Source organism: Xenopus tropicalis, chromosome 1 (assembly GCF_000004195.4).
Source record: "Xenopus tropicalis strain Nigerian chromosome 1, UCB_Xtro_10.0, whole genome shotgun sequence".
NCBI lineage: Eukaryota > Metazoa > Chordata > Amphibia > Anura > Pipidae > Xenopus > Xenopus tropicalis.
In genome coordinates, this window is record NC_030677.2 from 90,138,527 (window position 1) to 90,159,293 (window position 20,767).

Genomic DNA, 20,767 nt, shown 5'->3' on the forward strand with positions numbered 1-20,767 from the left:
ACTCTTCTCCTTTCTAAGCTTTCCCTGACAAGCACTTCTTTCCCTTACCTTTTCACTGCCAAAATGGCTACTGCATTTCCTGTTCCACTTTCCTTTATTTAAGGTACCTTCACAAATGGTGTGGTGTGATATTCCATTAAGGCAATGTAAGGATAACTGCAGTTACCTTGTGACTTTGTAAACATATTTATAACAGGCCATATTGTTCTTTCAAAATGCAATGGGTTTCCAGCACACTTGTGAAAAGTTTATCAGAGGGGTGCACACAGCATCATATGTTCACCTCCACATACCTTCAAACTACAATATATCAAAATTTGATGCACTCCCTTTTCATATTCATAAAACCGCCTTTATTGCACATATGGCACAGACACATATTTCATATTTCAGCCTGTCTATTTAACTGAGAATTACCTTGACTGAAAAGTTATGTGCTTGAGTTCCCAACTTTCTGCAAATGTTTTGATTTCTGAACATAATGAGAACCATTGATAGATATGACAATATCAGTAATACCAAGTCTTGCAAATATGGATTTTAGTGCAGTGACTATTCTATATATTATACTTGGTTGTTGATGTTCTCATTGCATTTTGAACAGAGAAACTGTTTATTCAATATCATCAGACATTTGTGGCAGCTCTTTCCTTGCATTTTACTATTCCCAAGTGTAATTTGTGGATTTTGCTAAGCATCTCTTGTCTCAATACAGAAGGAACTACAGGTATAGGACTCATTATCCAGAATGCTCGGGACCAAGGGTATTCCGGATAAGGGGACTTTCCGTAATTTGGATCTCCATACCATAAGCCTACTAAAAAATCAATAAAACATTAATTAAACCCAATAGGATTGTTTTGCATCCAATAAGGATTAATTATATATTAGTTGGAATCAATTACAAGATTTTGTTTTATTTCTACATAGAAAAAGGAAATCAGTTTTAAAATTCATAAAATGGAGTCTATGGGAGACGGGCATTCCGTAATTCGAAGCTTTCTGGATAACGGGTTTCCGGATAAGGGGTCCGATACCTGTATTAGTTTTGCCGATTTGAATGAGTCCAGCATAATTGCATAACTGATTTGCTCTCTAAAAGTCCAGTATGCTTAATTTTTGCAAAGCCGATTCATTTTCTAAGCTTTTCTGAGTTTGTAGTTGAGATGTGATCCAGTTCACATCTAATTCATCTCCAAGCAGATCTTCCTTTTGCTGTTTAGGAAAGCTCAACTTAGTCTATTCTGTGATGTTGCATCTCTTTGCCAAGTGTGTATATAACCTTCAGTTGGTATCTTTGTAATCTTAAAAGCATTCTCTGCAATCTCATTGGAGCTTGGTAAAGTGGTTTTCTGAACATGCTTTGTCTGTTTGTTTGTGATCACTTTCTCCGTACTGATGACATTTTTCACACCCATGTACCCATTTTTCACACCCATGCAAATAGTTATTTTTCTATCTGTGCATATCTGAGTTGACAATTTGTGAGCACTCTTGATGCATAGGCTATAGGTTGTAGTATAACCATTCCAATGCCTTTGTATTACCATTCCAGCTGGTATCCACAGACAGAATAATATCTTTCTCAACACTCTAATATTTTAGTGTAGGTGTGTTGGTGACCTTTTGCTTAAGGCTCAAAGCCTTCTTTTAGGATGTTCTTCCCAGTACCATTCAATATTTTTTTTCCACTATACCTGTAGGTGCACTGATTTTAGCAATATTAGGTATAAATTTAGCTAGATATTGTATCTCATAAGGTCTTGCTTATTGTTTGATTGTGGATTCTAAATGATGGCTCTCACTTTTCTTTATCTGGTTTAAGGCCATCAACACCATGTTAACACCATCTAGACCTTCTATCATCTGTGCAATAGCTTTTTGGAAGAGTTTTGATGCTGATGAAATACCAAAGGATAATATCAGGAAGCAATATCTTGCTATTGGTGTGTTGAAAGTACATAGCTCATCCACCTTCATTTGCCAGAAACATTGATTGGCATCTAACACTGAGAAGTATTGGGCATGTGTGAACAAGACTTTCTCCACTGTTAACAGTGCTCTTGCTTATTGCTTTATAAATTAATTCTCTTGGGTCCATACAAATTCAGATTTTTTTGGTGAAATCACTTTTACTATGCTATTGTCCCATTCAGTTGGTTCAGATTGCTTGGCTATAACTCCCATTCTCATCAATCACTTTGCCTCTGAGAGTTACAGGAATTTTTCTAGAAGCATGTACCACAGGTTTGATAGTGTGAGCAATTTCTGTTTGGTGGTGTCCTGGTAAACAGCCAAGACCATTAAATAGATCACTATTTAAATAGACATTCTTTAGGATGTCTTCTTTTGTAACATTATAAAGTCTTGTAATTAAACATAATTTGAGACATCCAGCTCTACTATTGCTGAAGCATCTTGCTGTATGATTTCAAAGCTGATATTATGCTTTTGCTTTTTGTGGTCACACAGCAGTGATATGCTACCTAATGGTGATATGCGGTGGCCAAAGTTAGAAACACGCTTAAACTTTGAAGTTTTGGGCCTTACTTTAATGTTCAGTGCTTTAAAGGTTTTTTTTTCTCATATCACATTACATTCTGCTCCTGTGTCAAGTTTAAACAACACTAGCCAGTTTCCTTTAGCACTCTAAGCCTCTTCCCATTAACAGTATTATCGCATTTCTTACTTTCAGTTTCGATTGTCCCAATAAACATGTCTGTACCTTTTTCAGTTTGCTTAATCACATGCATTTGTGTGACCTTTGCAAAGTGATTCTGTTTATGCCACAATTTGCATGTTTGTCCTGCTGCTGGACATTTCTTATATTCATGTTTCTGCCCGCATCTGGTACATATTTTTTCTATCTGCTTTAGAGTTAGATTTCTTTTTTCCTCATTTAGGTAGTTTTTATTCAGCAATGCGTACAGCCGGAGCGCATATGTAGAAAAACAAAAATATACAATAGTGCAAAAACGTACGTGCAGAGAAAACCCTTCTCACCAAAAAGAAACAGAACAATGTAAAAGATAAGAGGGAAGGTTTGTGCTCGTTTGATTTACATTCACACCCAAGTGCAGTACTGCTAACTGCTTACCAGATGGCAGTGTAGATGAAGCAGACAAATATAATGTATCCAATAGTAGCATATAGCTAGATGGATGAATGTTGCATCCTTGATGTAACTTGCAACTGTATCCCCGTGTAGAATCAGTCTCATGAATCTTATTGCAGAACGTGGCTGTATCCTCAGTGAGGCACAAAAAAAGAACAGCAACTGGTGCAATATTATTTATTATAAAAACTCAAATAAAAGAATAAAACTTACAAATTGCGATGTAACACAAGCTCTTAAAATAGCCCAACGCGTTTCATGTACTTAACGGTACACTTCCTCAGGAGCAAGAATCAAATGGTTGTCACCCCCAAATGAAAAGCCTTATATAGCGCTATTGAAACGATATCTGTGCCTCGTGTACAGCCTCTGTCTGGCATTAATGACGTCATCAGATGTCAGACTCACGAGCTCCTTTCTACTATGGAGAAGTGATCGATCCTGATGGTAAATAAGTAAATCCAAATAAAGCATTAACTAGGGGGAACTAAATGCAAGTTAACACTAGCTGAATGTTGACCTTTGTATTAATAAAGTGCCGCATTGGCTATAAACATGCCCAGATGTCTACCCTCCCAAGATCCATAAGACAGGGCGTGTTGTCATGGTAACACTCAATAGCTCAAAATGACTCCACCTACATGATCGCTGTCTAATGTAGGATCCTTATTCATTTACACACCTAAGCGCCTAATGAGGGCAACTGGTGATAAGATCAAAAACGAATGAGGTGCATGGCACTGCAACACTGATTGACGAACAGAAAAAATGATGGAGGCGGAGAATGGAGTATCTAATCTACCAACCTAAGGAGAATGATATAAATGGTCAGGGTCTTAACTCACCAACGTGTTACAGTTGCTATAAGTGATTCCATAGCAACGCGCTATGTTAAGACCATAATGCGCGTCCGCACCGCAATAAAATGTATTGCGGTGAACTAACTGCAACTAAATGTCAGAATGTTAACCAACATATTCACAACCTTGTCGCCATGGCAACACGCTGTACTAAGGTGACTATGACTAAACCACTGTGACACCCCAAATCTGTGGGAACATGACGGTGATGCCAAATTCAATGTTAAAATATTGACTTTAAAAATATAATGAATAAATAAAAATGAAAGTTTTAAAAGGAAACATAATGGCAACTTATTGTGGTGTGGTCATTCGACCCACAATTAAGGAAATGCTCATAACACAACTTGAGAATGTTTTCTGAAAAATGAATACAAAAACATAAGGTACTAAAACATTAGCGACCATTCTCTCTCAAGTTGTGTTAATCTGGAGGCCAGAAAAAAGTCCAAACTGGATTAATGAATCCAGATTCATTAAGGCTATTAGAGAGCCGTTGGGGTCGGCCAGATAAATTAGGAGATCATCCTCAAAAAAGTGAAATTTTCTGTTGTATAGTAGCGTAACTTAGACTGTCTAAGGGTAGATTGTCTGATTAGGATAGTTAAGGGTTCAATAGCCAAGGCCAAAAGTATGAGGGACAAGGGGCATCCCTGGCTTGTACCTCTGGTGAATAGGAAGGGGGAAAACATAAAGCCTTTGACCCTTGTTCAGGCTGTGGGGTTTTTGTATACAAGTTTGATCCAAGGTAAACATCTTAAGGTGGCCATACACGTGGCGATCCGACGATGTTTCGTACGACCATCGGTCGCACGAAACATCGTAAGATCCGCCACACACCATTCAGGACTGAATCGGCAGGTAAGGAGGTAGAAACAATAGGATTTCTACCTCCTTCTGCCGATTCAGCTCTGAAGGGAGAATTTTGGTCAGGCGCCTTCTATGGCGCCCGATCAAAATTTTCAAACTTGTCCGATCGGCAGCTTCCTGCGATATCGGTCGACTCGCCGACATGCCATACACGCACCGATTATCGTACGAAACGAGGTTTCGTACGATAATATCGGTGCGTGTATGGCCACCTTTAGGCCAAGACTAAAGTGGGCTAAAAGCTCCCACAGGTAGTTCCATTCCACTGAGTCAAAGGCCTTTACTGAGTCTAGTGAGACCAAAACTCTTGTTCCTGTCTCCACGTAGGTAATTTGGAGATTGGTGAAGAGCCTGAGGAGGTTGATATTGGTTGAGTGTCCAGGCATAAATTCTGACTGGCCTGGATGTATTGAGGTCTGGGACCACCTGCTGAAGACAGAAAGCGAGGATCTTGGCCAAAATCTTGGTGTCTGTGTTGAGGAGAGATATAGGGCAATATGACAAACAAAGGAGTGGGTCTTTCCCTCGTTTAGGGATGACTAACTATTACACCCATAAGTAAATAAAGAGCTAAGTTCAGTTTTTGATATTCTTAGACTCGCTTTCATCTGGTATGGTACCAGCACATTAGAGGAAAGCTGACGTAATTCCTATATTTAAAAAGGCTTCACTATCTCAGCCTGGCAATTACAGTTCAGTAAGTTTGACATCTGTAGTGGGCAAATTATTTGAAGGCTTGCTAAGGGATCACAATAAAAATTATGTTGTGGAGAATGGTATTATAAGCATTTATCAGCATAGTTTTATGAAGGATAGGTCATGTCAGACAAATTTTATTGCTTTTTAATATGATTGCAGTAGATTTGATCTACTTGCTTTCTTAAGCTAAGATCTTTTGGTCTGAATAAATTGGTTTGCACCTGGATAGGACGCTAGGTGCAGGGTCTGGTCAGGGTCTGGGCCAGAGGGTGGCTGTCAAGAGGTACATTCTCTAAGGTTGTTTTGGAGTCTGTCAGGGTTCTGTATTAGGTTCTTTTTTTATTAAACTTGTTTATTAAAGGAGAAGGAAAGGTTAAAACTAAGTATGTTTCATCAGAAAGGTTTATGTAAATAAATCTCTGAAGAAAGTGGCTCGCAAAGCACCATGGTCAGCCAGAAAATGAATAAAACTCAAACTTTATTTACATTCTTAAAAACCCAGAACGCCTGACGCGTTTCGTGCATACCTGCATTTAATCATAGGCATGCATTCTGAGACAGTAACATGCTATATAAAGCCTATCAATTAATGACATCACTTTTTTTTTTTCCTCTTAAGTTAATGTGTATAAAAATGAAACGATGAAACGACGAAAGATAGACTAACATGACATATACAATTCTCTGGCAACATCACTTTGAGGGAACATAACAATTAATATCAAATATAGAATTTAAACCATGTGGTTGGCGTGTGCCCAATGTAAATATGAGGCACGATAGATGTCACTACTCTTTAAACAGAAGGGAAAAAGAAAAAGAGGCAAAAAGAAGAATAGACAGCAGGAATTAAATAACAAAAATGAGACAGATAACCCTCAGACTGAAAAGGTACTAAATAGAGAGGAACTAAAAAAAGAGGGGATTTTTAATATCAGCAGTGTAGATCTCACCTCCAATGAAGTACAGATACTAAGCAAAGGATTAACCTTTGCACCTACCAATAGGGTTAACCCTTTTAACTTGTTAATTGATGCTCAGAAGTTCATAAGGAAACTAACATTGAAACGTTATTTTATGAAAAATGATGGAATAATAAGAAATTATGACATGAAATCAAAAGAGAAACAGTTAAAAAAGAAGTCAGATTTTATACCGAAACAAGATAAGGGAAAAGGGATTGAAGCATATGAGAAACTAATAATGCAGGACTTGGAGGAGATGGTAAAAAAGAACAACAAAAAGAAAAGAAATAATTGCTCCAAAGAGGAGTATGAGGCTCTAAAAAGTTTGGAAAGAAACACAGAGATTATCATAAAACCAGCAGATAAGGGAGGGGGGATTGTAATAATGGACAAGGAAAAGTATGTTGCAGAATGTGAAAGACTACTAAGTGACAAAGAAACCTATAAAGAACTAAATCGAGACCCTATTAATGTGTTCAAAAATAAATTGGAAAAAATGGTAAGAGAAGCAGAAAAAGAGAAGGTAATAACAACAAATGAGTCACAATACATATTAATGAAATACCCCAAGCTTCCGGTATTTTATACAATCCCTAAAATACATAAGAGTCTTAAAGACCCCCCAGGACGCCCAATCATCTCTGGAATTGAATCACTTACAAGTAATTTATCTCACTTTTTAGATACAAAATTGCAACATTATGTCAGAGAATTACCCTCCTACCTTCGAGACTCTACCCAAATACTTAACTTGCTGGAAGGGGTAGAATGGAAGGACAATATGATATTAGCAACCCTAGATGTAAGAAGTTTATATACATCAATCAAGCATGATCAGGGGATAGCAGCAATCAGTTATTACCTAGGGCAGGATGGTAATATGGAATTGGGTATGAAAGAATTTATTTTACAAGGAATAGAATTTGTGTTGCATCATAATTATTTTTGGTTTAATAACAAGTATTTTCTACAGCTGTGTGGCACCGCCATGGGGACACGATTTGCTCCCAGTTATGCCAACCTATTCATGGGTTATTGGGAAAGGGAACATCTAAAAGGCTGGGAGGCAAACCTCTCCCTATGGCGGCGCTACATAGATGATATTATTATAGTCTGGAGAGGGACTGAAACGGATTTAAAAGAATTCCTTAATGAATTGAATTCCAATGATATGAATTTGGAATTTGATCTGAGTTACAGTAGAGAAAAAATAAACTTTTTAGACCTAGAACTATACGTGAAACAGTCAAAAATACAATCCAGAACATACTTTAAATCAGTAGATGTAAATAACTATGTACTAGCCTCAAGTAACCATGACTCAGCTTGGCTTAAAAACATACCCTATGGTCAGTTTAGGAGAGTGAGGAAAAATTGCAGTGAAATAGGAGAGTTTGAAAAGCAAGCAGAGGTGATAACAGAGAGGTTTCAAAAGAGAGGGTATAAACCTAAGGAAATAAAAGAGGCAAGAGAAAAAACTAAGAGACTAGAGAGACAACAACTGCTGGTATATAAGGACCATGATCAAATAGAAGGAAATGAGAGGTTTGACTTTATAACACAATACAATCCTCAAAGTAAGGAAATAAAAAAAATAATCAAAAAACATTGGGAAGTCTTGAAATTAGATGCAGATCTATATCAACAATTACCAAGCGAACCGGGAATAATATTTAAAAGGGCAACCAACTTGAAACAAAGGGTGACAAGGAGCTGTATACCACCAGGAGCAAAATCAAAGGATAAAAGCTTAGTGGGGTATTATCCATGTGTCACCTGCAAAGCGTGTAAATATGGCAAGAAAACAAAAAAAAAAAAAAAAAATTTACATCAAAAGTAACAAATGAGGAGTTTCAAATTGATACAATAATAAGATGTACAACTAAGAATGTTATCTATGTGCTAGAATGCCCTTGCGGCCTACAGTATGTAGGAAAGACAAATCGAAGCATAAGACAGAGATTAGGAGAACACATTGGTAATATTAAGAAAGGTCTGGAGACACACAGTGTCTCAAAACATTTTAAACTGGCACATAACCAAAACCCAAAGGGGCTAATATGCTACGGTATAGAGATAATAGAACCAAATTGGAGAGGTGGAGATATAGTGAGACATACATTGCGTAGAGAAAGTTGGTGGATATACAAATTAAAAACATTAAACCCGCTAGGCCTAAATATTGATTACAATCTGAGGGCATTTTTGTGATTCCTAAAAAGTTTTTTTTTAAAAAATGTAAAATAATTTTTTTATGAATGGGTTAAAAAAGTGTTTTTACATGAAAGGGTTAAAAATATTTTTTTTGGCTATTCTATGCTGTTTTATGCTGACATAAAAATCTATTGGTTTTTTATGCTGTTTTAATACTTATAAAGTTGGAATTGATTGAATTCTCTAAGCACAAAGTGAACACATGGACTTAGAGACATTGTGCAAACAAATGGTACAATAAAGTTTGGACATTTTGAACTGTGGGATATTTAAACATAGCCAGGATGTAGTGAGGTCATCGCTCAGGAGGAAGCCGGAAGTGGCGAAACGCGTCAGCGGTGAGAGAGGACGCAGAGGAGAAGCACTATACAGGGCAGGACTGCTGAACCCAGAAACGACACTGCAGGTCGGGAACAGGGAAAGAAAAAGGAGCAGCCACCTGATCCATACCAGTGACTCCTGACATGCGCATCCTATACTCTGTTTGTGAGTGTATTGGGAAGTTTTATTTATATTAAAGTATTTAAGTTTTTACACATATGGCGTATGCATTTATCCCACAGTAAGTGCACAGAAGGGGAAGGGAAGCGGAAAGGTCGTGGAATTAACCTAAAGTTGCTAAAGTTGGAAATTTACCTATGTGAAGTGGTTCCTAACACTGCCTGAAATTAAGAGGTGGGAAAGCAGAGAGTCGTGAGCTACAAGTGAACCAATTGGATGCCATATAAACCCAAGGGGGTCTGTAAGTAGATTGGCAATCGGAAAGGGATATCACAACTGGGCACAAAAGGGTGATATAAGTAAAAGTCATCACTGGTGTTAAAAAGCACATGAGAGTGCACTTTGTGAAGTAATAACAGTATTACACTATATTTTTTTTTTTTTTTTTTTCTTCTTTTCCTCATAAGACCTCATCGCTAAGTCTAAAGCAGAAGAGGGCACTTTGGAGTTATTTATTGCATCCCCCATGAAAAAGGTTTGCAGGCTCTCTCTTATCACTTGGATAATTATAGTACATATGATAGCGTTCTTAAGGATTTTATTTTGAATGCTGTTTTATATTTATTGACGCACAGTTTTTTTAAATTTGAGGGTGTCTTTTACCTCCAGAGATGACCTCAATGGGTGCTAAATTTGCGCCCACCTATGCCAACCTGTACCAACCTGTACATGGGTTGGTGGGAGGAATCCCGTATCTTTGGTGGTGAGGCACCTTTGTTACAGCACGTGGTGTTATATAGGAGGTTTGTGGATGACCTCCTTTTTGTATGGATGGACACTGAATTTGCTTTTTCACAATTTGTGGAATTTTTGAATATGAATGATTTAAATTTAAAATTCATAAGCGAGTATGGTAAAATTCGGATCACTTTTTTGGACCTTGAATTAAGGTGTCATGGCGGGTCTATTGAAACTGATGTCTATAGGAAGCCTTGTGCGGGGAATTCCCTTTTGAGGGCTGACTCTTGTCATCCAGGACATTTGTTCAAAGGGATTCCCTTAGGACAGTTTTGTCGATTAAGGAGGAATTGCAGTACTGAGGCCAGTTTCGTTAAGCAATCCTGTCAGTTAAGGGATCGTTTTCTAAGTCGGGGTTACACTACGAAACACCTTTTACCAGCCTTTGAGAGGAACGCTTAATATGGACAGGCAGCTTCTGTTGCATAAAAGATCCGGGGAAATAGCCAGTGGAGTTCGGGGGGGACCCTTTATGATGGAGGGCAAAAAAGATGTTCCCATCTTCGTGACTACATATAGTAGGCAATTTTATAGAATCAAAAAGATCTTTCAAAATTTGTTACCAGTTCTCCTCAATGACCCCCAGTTAGCCCCTGTGGTAGCGGATGATTGTAAATTTGTTTCACGTAGAGCCCCCACTTTGGGCAATTATTTATCTCCAACAGTTCTGAAATCAGCGAAAGCTAAAGCTACATGGCTTAATATTAAGGGGAAATATCCTTGTGGTGCGCGGAGGTGCATTACGTGCACATATGTCAAGCGTTCCACTACTTTTGAAAGCACTGTGACCAAGTGTTCTTTTGATATGCGCTTTTATGCTAATTGCAACACACACCATGTGGTTTATTTGTTGACTTGTATGAATTGTTCCCTTCAGTATGTGGGCTGTACTATTCGTCCACTTAAACATAGGATGCGGGAGCATATTGCACATTACAGTCCAGTTTCTAGGCACTTTATCGACTGTTGCAATAGTAATGTTGCTTTGCTGCAGATTCAGGTTATTGACAGGGTGTTTCCAGATGAACGAGGTGGGAATCTGTGGACAAAACTTTTGCAGAGGGAAGTAAAATGAATATTTACATTGGGCACACACCAACCACATGGTTTAAATTCTATATTTGATATTAATTGTTATGTTCCCTCAAAGTGATGTTGCCAGAGAATTGTATATGTCATGTTAGTCTATATTTCTTTATTACGTTCTGTTTCATTTTTATACACATTAAGTTAAGAGGAAAAAAAAAAAGTGATGTCATTAATTGATAGGCTTTATATAGCATGTTACTGTCTCAGAATGCATGCCTATGATTAAGTGCGGGTACGCACGAAACGCGTCAGGCGTTCTGGGTTTTTAAGAATGTAAATAAAGTTTGTACTGATATGGCAGATAGAGTATGGCACAAGGCAGGCAGAATAAGAAAACCTTTGTAAACAGTAAAGACTCACAAAACCTTCTAGGAGCAAGCCAGGCCATTTGTCTGGAGAGCGAATGAGCCGGTATGGATGAAGAAAGGAGCATATTCTAAAGGAGAGCAGAGTCAAGCCAGGAATCCGTCCACACAAGCAAAGTACGGGAGGGGAGAACTGAAAACCGAAATCCAAACAACTAGCCGAAGAATCTTCGCCGAGAACCAAATCGAATAGCAATAGCATGAGCCTCTTCAGGAACGCTGAACAATAACTGCGCAACCTGCGCAAGCACGTCCCTTTAAAAGCCTGAAGGAGGAAGCCACAAACTCTGAAACAGAGCAGCGGCACCTCACACCTCCCCCCTCCTAGCTGTAATCTGAGCCTAGAGCTTCAGGCAGCAGTATGGCAGTGAGGTTAGACCAAGCTAAAATGGCAAGCTGCTTTTTTTCTTTTTTTCTTAAACTTGTTTAATAAAGGAGAATGAAAGGCTAACACTAAGTACATTTTATCAGAAAGGTCTATGTAAATCCAACCATAAATACACACAATATTGCTGCTTCTGTATAAAGAAACATGGCATTGCCTTGATTCTATTCTGTATATTTGGCTTCTCTACGAGACTTTCTTCTCTCAGCTCAAACATCCAGGGCACCGGCATGAGCCCTGCGCAGCTTACTCCTCTCTCCCTCTCCTGCTTCCTTCTCCCTCCTCTCTGCTATAATCTGAGCTGAGTGCTTTCATGCGAAAGTATAGAAGTGAGATGTTCAAGATAGATGTTCTTATTGTCTCCAATGGTAAAGTATGGTGTTGAGTTGGGGGGGGGGGGGAGTAGATGGTTTATGGAAAGGGTTAGCGTAGGGTTACCATCTTTCTTATATTTCAGAATCCTGGTCACTGGGGGAACATTTTCTGCGCTTAACACTAAAAAGTCCCTGATGGGGTAGTTAGCAAAAGATAATTAAAGACAGTGCGGTCAGTTGGTTCCACTCCAGTTTTTCTATAAAACAAACATACATATAGCATTGAGAACTCTGAATAACTAAAACAATGCCGGCAATAATGCATACAAAATATTTTTTCTAGCCTGCCACTTCCCATTCTTATGCCAAGAAGATTGAGTGTGACCTTTAGCCTTAAAGGACATGTAAATCCCACACACAAAAATGTAATCAGTGAACAGTCTCTTTGAAATCTTTGAATACCTGCCACACTGGTTGTCCAGAGGTTAATAGTAAGGCTGCAACATCTCCTTAATCACTTAGATTTCCTGCTCCTCCTGTAACCAATCAGCCCCCTTCCTCTGGAACTTGCTTTGCCTGTTGGCTTGTGGGCATGCTCAGTTGTTCTAAGCTCAGATTACTAAACACGCCCTCCAGTCTAGCAGCCAGTGAAGAGATGGCATTGCTGGTTCCCATAGAAACTCAGCTCTAGCTGTCTGCTTCAATTTTTTTCTCCTGAGCTCAGCTTTACCATTACAGTGCTCAAACAAAGTAGAACTTTTATCAGACAGTTGTGCCTGTGTGAGCCTGTATTCTTGATGAAATGTATGCTGAATAAGGGTCTGTGTGTGTATATGCTGTTTGCAGATTAAATGTAACGGATTATGTATCAGAGGAAAAATGGCCACCAGGTGAAAGCTACTATTTGCTTTAGGAAAATGTGATGGTGTAGCAAACGGAGGGGATATAGGCAGTACAAATTATGCAATTTGGATGGGGGAAATGTGCCCAACTGATATACATTGTAGGCAAATGTAGGCTTTAGAGGTCCTTTAATGATGCTAGGTAAACTGGCATCTCCTGAACTATTTGTTAGTTCACTGTCATAGCCTGTCCACTCTGCCTAATCCAAACTGTGCTGTGACTGTGCTGCAAGTTGCTGCCCTCCTTTGACCTCCGGCCTGTTCTTGACCTTACCAGTTTGATGCCTGCCTCCGATATTCAGCCTGTTCCTGGCCCTGATTCTGATTCATGTTTGGATACTTCGCTACAGAAGTGTACTTCATTATATAGCACTTCTGCCACTCCTCCACGCGGCCAGTCCTGTTGCAAGCTCCGGGTACTATGGGAGGTGCAGGAGAGGTGTCTCATCATCTTTGGCTTCTAAACAGTGAGTACTTGACAGTATCACTTCATCAGCATGCAGTCTACGGGGGGGGATCCCTCTCCTTTTGATATCTTAGCCCAGCAAATTTCCCTATTGACACAAGCTGTTAATGATCTACAGAGTGGTTATGTACAGATTGAGATACAATTACAAAACCAAGATGCCTCTGCTAGTCCTGCCGTACCAACTGCTGTAGGAGGATTTCCTCAGGGGGCTTCAGCTTCAGTTTCCTCACCGACTCCAGAATCTAAGGTTCATCAACCAAATCGTTTTGATGGTGACAGTGATATTTTAAGCCTTCATTAATAGTTGCAAACTCATGCTTCCGAACAAAAAAAAGTTGGAGTTTTGTTGTCTGGTGAACCTCAAGCCTAGGCTCATCGCTTAATGCAGCAAAATAGTTCCCTATTAAATGACTCTCAAACCTTCCAGGCACTGACTATCTCTTTATGATGACCCCAAGCATTCTTCCACTGCTGAAGCTGCCTTAAGGGGTCTACAGCAATGGAAGATTACGTGTCTAAGTTCCGCAGATATGCAGTCTATCTTTTGGAACAATGTTGCTTTAAAGGACCAGTAACACCATTTAGACATCCCAGCCCCAATCAATTGTAAGGCCTCAAATTAGGTAACAATGCAAGAACTCCACCTAGACTTCGTTCTTCAGATATCAGAAGAGATTTAATCTTTTACATCGATGGGGAGACAATGTACAATGGAATATTGTGCATAAAACCTCCAAGTTGTTTACACTCTATCATGCCTTTTTATACCCTTCAGTGGGGGATTTCCAAAGGCCCCCACTGCCCCCAAATATTGTCCAATCAGAGTCCAATATTCCCCTGTTATCTGTCCATCATTCGGGAACCTTCTCCTCACGTTTGATCACGCGTGATACTAGAAGTTTCTGGACTTTCCATGACAACATGTGACATCTAGGGCCCATCGATAGCATGGGGTGACGATATATAATTCAGCATGTAGCAGTTAATCATTCCTTATCTGTAAACAACTTACATAAAGTGTACAAACAACTTATTTTAAATGTATATACTTTTGCTGTAATTTGTGCTAGTTTTAGGCCTTAAATTTACTTGTAGGCCTGAAGCTTAAACACCTATATCTAAACCTGTCCTCACACAATCAACTTACAGTTTTTACTTGAAATTATTATTATTATTATTAACATTTATTTAGAAAGCGCCAACATATTCCACAGCGCTGTACAATAAGTGGGTTTCATACATTGGACAAACAGAGTAACATATAAAGCAATCAATAACCGATACAAGAGGTGAAGAGGGCCCTGCCCAAAAGAGCTTACAATCTACAATACTCTGCTGCATGCTGCTTTCGTATAATGTATCACTAAAAAATCCAGATCGATGCTTTCCTGTGGAGTATATAGGGTGTTCGCCATCTTGCAGGGCCTGCAAGCTTCTTCTCCCCTATGTGTGCGCTGCCGTCAGCTTCTTCCTGCTTTTCGTTTCAAAAATCCCGCCTCCGTGACGTCACGTTGCTTAGCAATCAGCTAAGCTACTCTGCAACCGGCTTCAGCGTTTCCCTTCAGCAGCTATTCCATCAGTTTGCCTCTCCTCCCACCGGCCATCCCTTCAGCAGCCATTCCATCAGTCTGCCTCTCCTCCCACCGGCCATCCCTTCAGCTTGTCTTCAGCATGGCGATCACTGCACTTCCTGGTTACAGCCAGATGTCCTGTAAAGAGGAGAGATGTCGGGGGCGCACACACACTGAGGGGCTAGTCGCCGTATCGCCTTTCTTCAAAACTGTATCCATACCATGGGATTTTTTTGCTAAATAGAAGGTAAATAAGTACAATGCAGCTGGACATGGGTATTAGTTAGAGGGTGTAGTTTTTATTTTTTTAATAAAATTTTTTACTGTTACTGTTCCTTTAAAACATCAGTTTCGCATTGGACTTTCCTCAACCTAGAAGGATAAGCTTGCCTGAGTAAGTGTTCCAGAGTCCTTAGAAGCCCTAATAAACTTGGTCATCCAAATTGACCGGTGTCTTAGAAAGAGCAGTTTGGAGAGATCTGGGGCTTTTGGACCCACTTGGATGTTACCTCCTCGGACCATCCCTGCCACTACGTCAGAGGACAGTGAGCCTATGCAATTAGGTTTGCTGAGATCATCTGTCTCAGGAGGAATGAGATAGCAGAAGATGCCTAATCCTCTGTCTTTATTGTGGAGCCTCAGGTCACTTGCTTTGTACTAGTCCTGTTCGTCCAGCCAGTAAAGACTGATTAATTAACATTTCTTTGTACCAGTATGTCTGCAGACAGTTTGTTACTAACTCCTCTACTTATTTTAAAGCTTCCAGGAAAACAACTCAAGACCACAGCACTTATTGATTCTGGATTCTGGAGCCTGTATCAGCTTCATGGACATTTCGTTTGCCAAGAACAATGTTCCTTTGAGACTTAAGGAGAATCCAACTTATTGCAACTGTACCTTGTATTTATTTGTATTTATTGTACTTAGTATTTATCTATTATTTTAATACCCCCCGTTGTATTAATCTATTGTTCTACTGTACAGCCGCTGCATACATAAGTAGAGCTTTATAAATAAAGATATACATACATACAAGTTAAAAAGCAAAGGACTGACCCCTACGGTACTCCTTCAGTGAGTTTTCTATACAAGTACAAATATGTTCTAGCCCAATATTCCTTAATTTTATCATTAACTTTCTGTGTGGTACTGCATCAAATGCTTTAGCAAAGTCCAAATAAATGACATCCACTGCCATTCCAGCATCGAGGTTCCTGCTCGCCTCCTCATAAAAGGCGACTAAATTAGTCTGGCAAGATCTGTTATGCATAAAACCATAGTGGCACAAACTTATAGTATTGTGATTTGCAATTTATTCAAGTATCCTATCCCTTATTACCCCTTTCAAAACCTTTCCTACTACTGATATCAGTATAACAGGACTATAGTTTTTAGGCTGAGAATGGGATCCATTTTTGAATAGCAGATCACCAGTCTCTCTGCACCATGCCAGACCTCAATGAATCCTGAAAAATCAAGTGAATCACAGCGCTAAGCTCATTTAATACCCAGGGTTGAATGACATCTGGTCCTGGACCTTTGTTTTCCTTTACATATTCAAGTTTTTTTGGAATTTCCTTCTGAGTGACCAAGTCACTCAGTAGTTATGTTAGCAGAACTGGGTCTATTAAAAGGGAAGCCTTGATTAGCTGGCTCATCAGATGAAAAATAAGAGTTCAAAATTTCTGCTTTTTCCCTGTTCTCATCAACCAACTGACCTGACATCAATCAACTGTCCCACCCCTTCTTGCTTCAATTTTGTTTTTGCTATTTACACATTTATAAATAATTTTGGATTCCTTTTACTCCTAGCTGCAATACCCATTTTAGACAGCTTTTTTGCATGCTTTATTTGCTTCCTTGCACCCGATGAAAGTTTCTGCTGTCCCAGCTAACTTGAATGCTTTAAAAGCACTTTGTTTTCATACCAACCTCGACAATAACATTTTTATTCAACCATAAAGATTTTACTTTGTGATGTCTATATGTGTTAAAGGAACAGTTCAGTGTAAAAATAAAACTGGGTAAAATAGATAGACTGCACAAAATAAAAAATATTTATAATATATTTAATCTACTGGATAAAGGCTGGAGTGAGCAGATGTCTAACATAATATAGCCAGAACTCTACTTCCTGCTTTCAGCTCACTAACCTCTTAGTAAGTCAGTGAGGGGCCACATAGGACATGACTGCTCAGTTTGTGAGCACACAGGTCAGACTGAAATGCAAACTAACTGAACAGTTATGTCCCATATGGCCCCCCTCAAATGCAAACAAACTGAACAGTTATGTCCCAAATGGCCCCCCCTCAAGTCAATGATTGGTGAATGACTGCTAACAGCTTAGGGAGCAGTAAAGGAGGAAGTAGTGTTATGGTCATCATGTTAGACATCTGCTCACTCCAGTCTTTATAGATTACATTTTTGCCTAACTATAATGAAAACTTTTTATTTTGCTTATTTTAATTTTTACACTGAACTGCTCCTTTAAGCAGCATTTTTAAGACATTCCATTTTTCTTTTGTTTAACCTTGCAAAAGGTATTTCACTTCTGAAAAATATTGTTGCAGAAATTACATATACCCCAAGTTTACATGACTAAAATATAATTTCTTAGTTACTGCCTTATACAGTTTCCATCTCAGCAGAGACCATATTATTATCACTGTGTCCTAGCTCATTCACTCTAGTACTGGAGATTAATTCTGAATTGTTAATGTTAGACTTGCGTGTGTACAGTGTCAGTTAGCAACAAAAACCTTCTCACCTTATAATGTTCTTTAGTTTTGCCAGTAGGTGTCAGTATACATGTTTTGTGTTTATAAAGCTTTCTTGAAACCTGTGCATTGTGGGAAGGGTCTCCAGGATGTGATGCTATTTCATTTTTCCTCTGCTTGATTTAAAGGAAAAGGAAAGGTAAAAATTACTGGGGGGTGCGAAATGTTAGGCACGTCCCAGTGATTGTAATCGCTTACCTTTTCCCCTGGGCTGGTGCTCCAGCACAGAATATATAAGCATTTGGCAGCTAGGAGAGCTCTCTCGCCATTGACCTTTACATGACTTTTATAATAACAAGTAATCATAATTGTCATTGTATCATTTAATTCACTAATAATCATCAGACTTTATTTTTTGTCACCATTATCTAGGACAAATGTTACATGTTTTCAACATGAGCTACTAAATTAACTTTGATATTTGCTTACTTTCCCAGCTTCTTCTTTTATCCCATTCTAGATGCTGACTTTTGTAACTGTGCTTATCACAAGGCATCATATCAACATGTCAACAAGTATTTTTCATCTAACTGTAGGTAAATGTATGACATACAGTTAGGATAAGTTATTAACTATCATTGTGCAGTTAGCTATAATTATATATCCTTTCCTTAGAACTAGCTGTTCAGTCCTCACAGCTATGGTATCAATGGAAGCAGCATTCTCCACATCTCTCACGGGATGGGGGTGGATGTACTGAGCCCTGACATCATGGTTAAGGCAGCATATTGATATAAGCACATTGATACTAAGCACACAGGATGTCATTTGGTTGGTATAACATGACATCAGTTTGCCAAAGCAGTAGCATAGCAGAACCAAAAGCAAGAACAAAATAAGAATGAACATGGCAATTTGCAAAAGGGATTGACTACAAATACCCAGGGCCACAAATGGTCAATAGGGCCATCTGCCCCTGGCCCGCTAATTTGGGGAGTCCACAATGTCTATATTTCTTTAATTTTTAATTTAATTTTTCCTGCCTCCACTGCTAATTCTGTTCAGAGAAAATCCAAGACAGTGCATTACATTTTCTGTATTAGGAATTATTATTACTGGGGGTAATATGCTCATTCTCAATTTTCTGTAGTCCTTTTATTGCCATGTTTGGGTAATGGTTTGGTAAAATGGGTGTGGTATTTAGGGGTATGGTCAAAGAAGTGGGAGTGGCTCAAAAATGTTTGCTGAGGTGTGCACGGCAGAATGTTAGGGGCCCACAAGTTCGATCTTTGCCCAGGGCCCTTTTCCCATTCTTTGCCAGCAAGAAATCTAAAGCTAGTTTATTTTGCAAAACACACATTTGGGCTTGTTCCTCATTGCCTTAATTTATTGATCATTAGTCTTATTTACAAAACTGGCATGATAGTCTTATGGATTTATCTATCCAGGCAGTACCATAATTAAGGAGCAAGTTGGAAAAGAACGCTCTGACATATCCCAAATATCTGGTATTGATCTCTTAGAAATATCATGTACCTTTTTTGATGGCAACGAAGATAAAATGCAATATGGGGAGATTAGGAAAGTAGCAGAGAATGGCACTTTGGTAATGGCAGTAGAGACTGCCATACAGAGAGAGGAAATAGGGAAAAGAAGAAAAGGGGATATGGAAAAAAGATATGATAAAACTGCAATAAATACAATTTTATTACAGTGGAAAATTAAAGGGAGAAGGGATATTGACTGTGGTATAAGAAGGAATAGTCAATTTACCTTGGGTGCGAAGACATCTCGCACTGTAGAACACTATGCATACAGATTGTCTCAGAAACCATGGAAAAGGACAAACAATAACAGATATATTGGAGTACAGGGATAATTTTTCTTCTCTGGCATAGGACTGGTCCACAGTGTCTTCAATGAAACCTTATTTGTCACTTACACAATCTTTACAAGAGGTAATTAAGAGATGATATGATTTAATACTTTTTGTTTTCAACATAATTGGGTGAAGAGAAATAATAACAATTCATAATATTTTGTCTTAGATCTCACCTTGATATGCTTCACAGTAAACACAACAGGGTCTGCCAAGTAGAGTTTGCTACTGGATTCTTTATAAACAGCTGCTGTAATGATGGGCGAGTTGACAATAACTGTATAATTTGTGTTTAGAGATTCAGTTTCTAACTTTATGCTGGAATTCTCCGTAGACAAATATTGTCCCAAATTATTATAAAGGGCAAAAGTGACCCTTATCTCTCCTGCAAAGTAAAAGAAAATGTAGCATTTGGTGAAATATTGCAGGGTATATTCAAAGCAGTTGCCAGCATTGTTTCTATTAAATGCAGATTGAAAGCAACAAATTCATTGTTCTGTGAGGTTACAATTTTATTATTTTGATTTACTTTTTATTACATATTCTGTACTTCACCTATCCAGTCTCTCATTCAAACCACTTCTTGGTTGCTATGGTAAATTGGACTAGCAACCAGACAGCTGCTAAAATTCTAAAGTGGGTTTTGTAGCAATTCCCTCCTTCAGCTGACCTTTTTTGTTATGTAATGTTTAACTTTTTTTTTATCATCAGAGGTTTGGTAAAACAAAATTAGTAAACAAGATCCCTTGTTTTGGCCACTAGCTTAATAAAACTGCACAATATGAGACTCTTCTCATACAATAATTTCTGCTGAGAACTGCAGTACAAATTAAGTTTGATAACTATTTTATATGTATTCCTTTTATAGCACAATTGTGGTATGTGGTGCTTTACAAAGCCCAAGAATATACAAGAGTGAATATAAATTGTAATTAAAGACACTTACAATCTACAATGGGAATTATATGGTCAGAGAGAAAGTGGGGAGATCACAACAGAGCAGATACAGTACATAGCAGAAATGGCACAATCATAGCTAAAACTGAACTCAGCCTGGATACAAATCTCCTGCTTGTTTCTTGCCTGGCTGACTATAAAAACCTAGTTCTGGACC

The 20,767-nt window shown here is 38.6% G+C and overlaps 1 protein-coding gene across 6 annotated transcripts in view; it reads right to left on the bottom strand.

Moving 5' to 3' along the window:
- The window catches only part of adgrl3 (adhesion G protein-coupled receptor L3), a 1,193,186-nt gene that overhangs the window by 423,864 nt on the left and 748,555 nt on the right, over positions 1-20,767 (bottom strand). For all 6 annotated transcript variants that reach the window (XM_031903606.1, XM_031903589.1, XM_031903595.1 and 3 more), the window contains one exon: positions 19,830-20,038. In XM_031903606.1, coding sequence (XP_031759466.1) covers positions 19,830-20,038 — 209 coding nt within the window. The remainder of the gene's footprint in view (positions 1-19,829; positions 20,039-20,767) is intronic.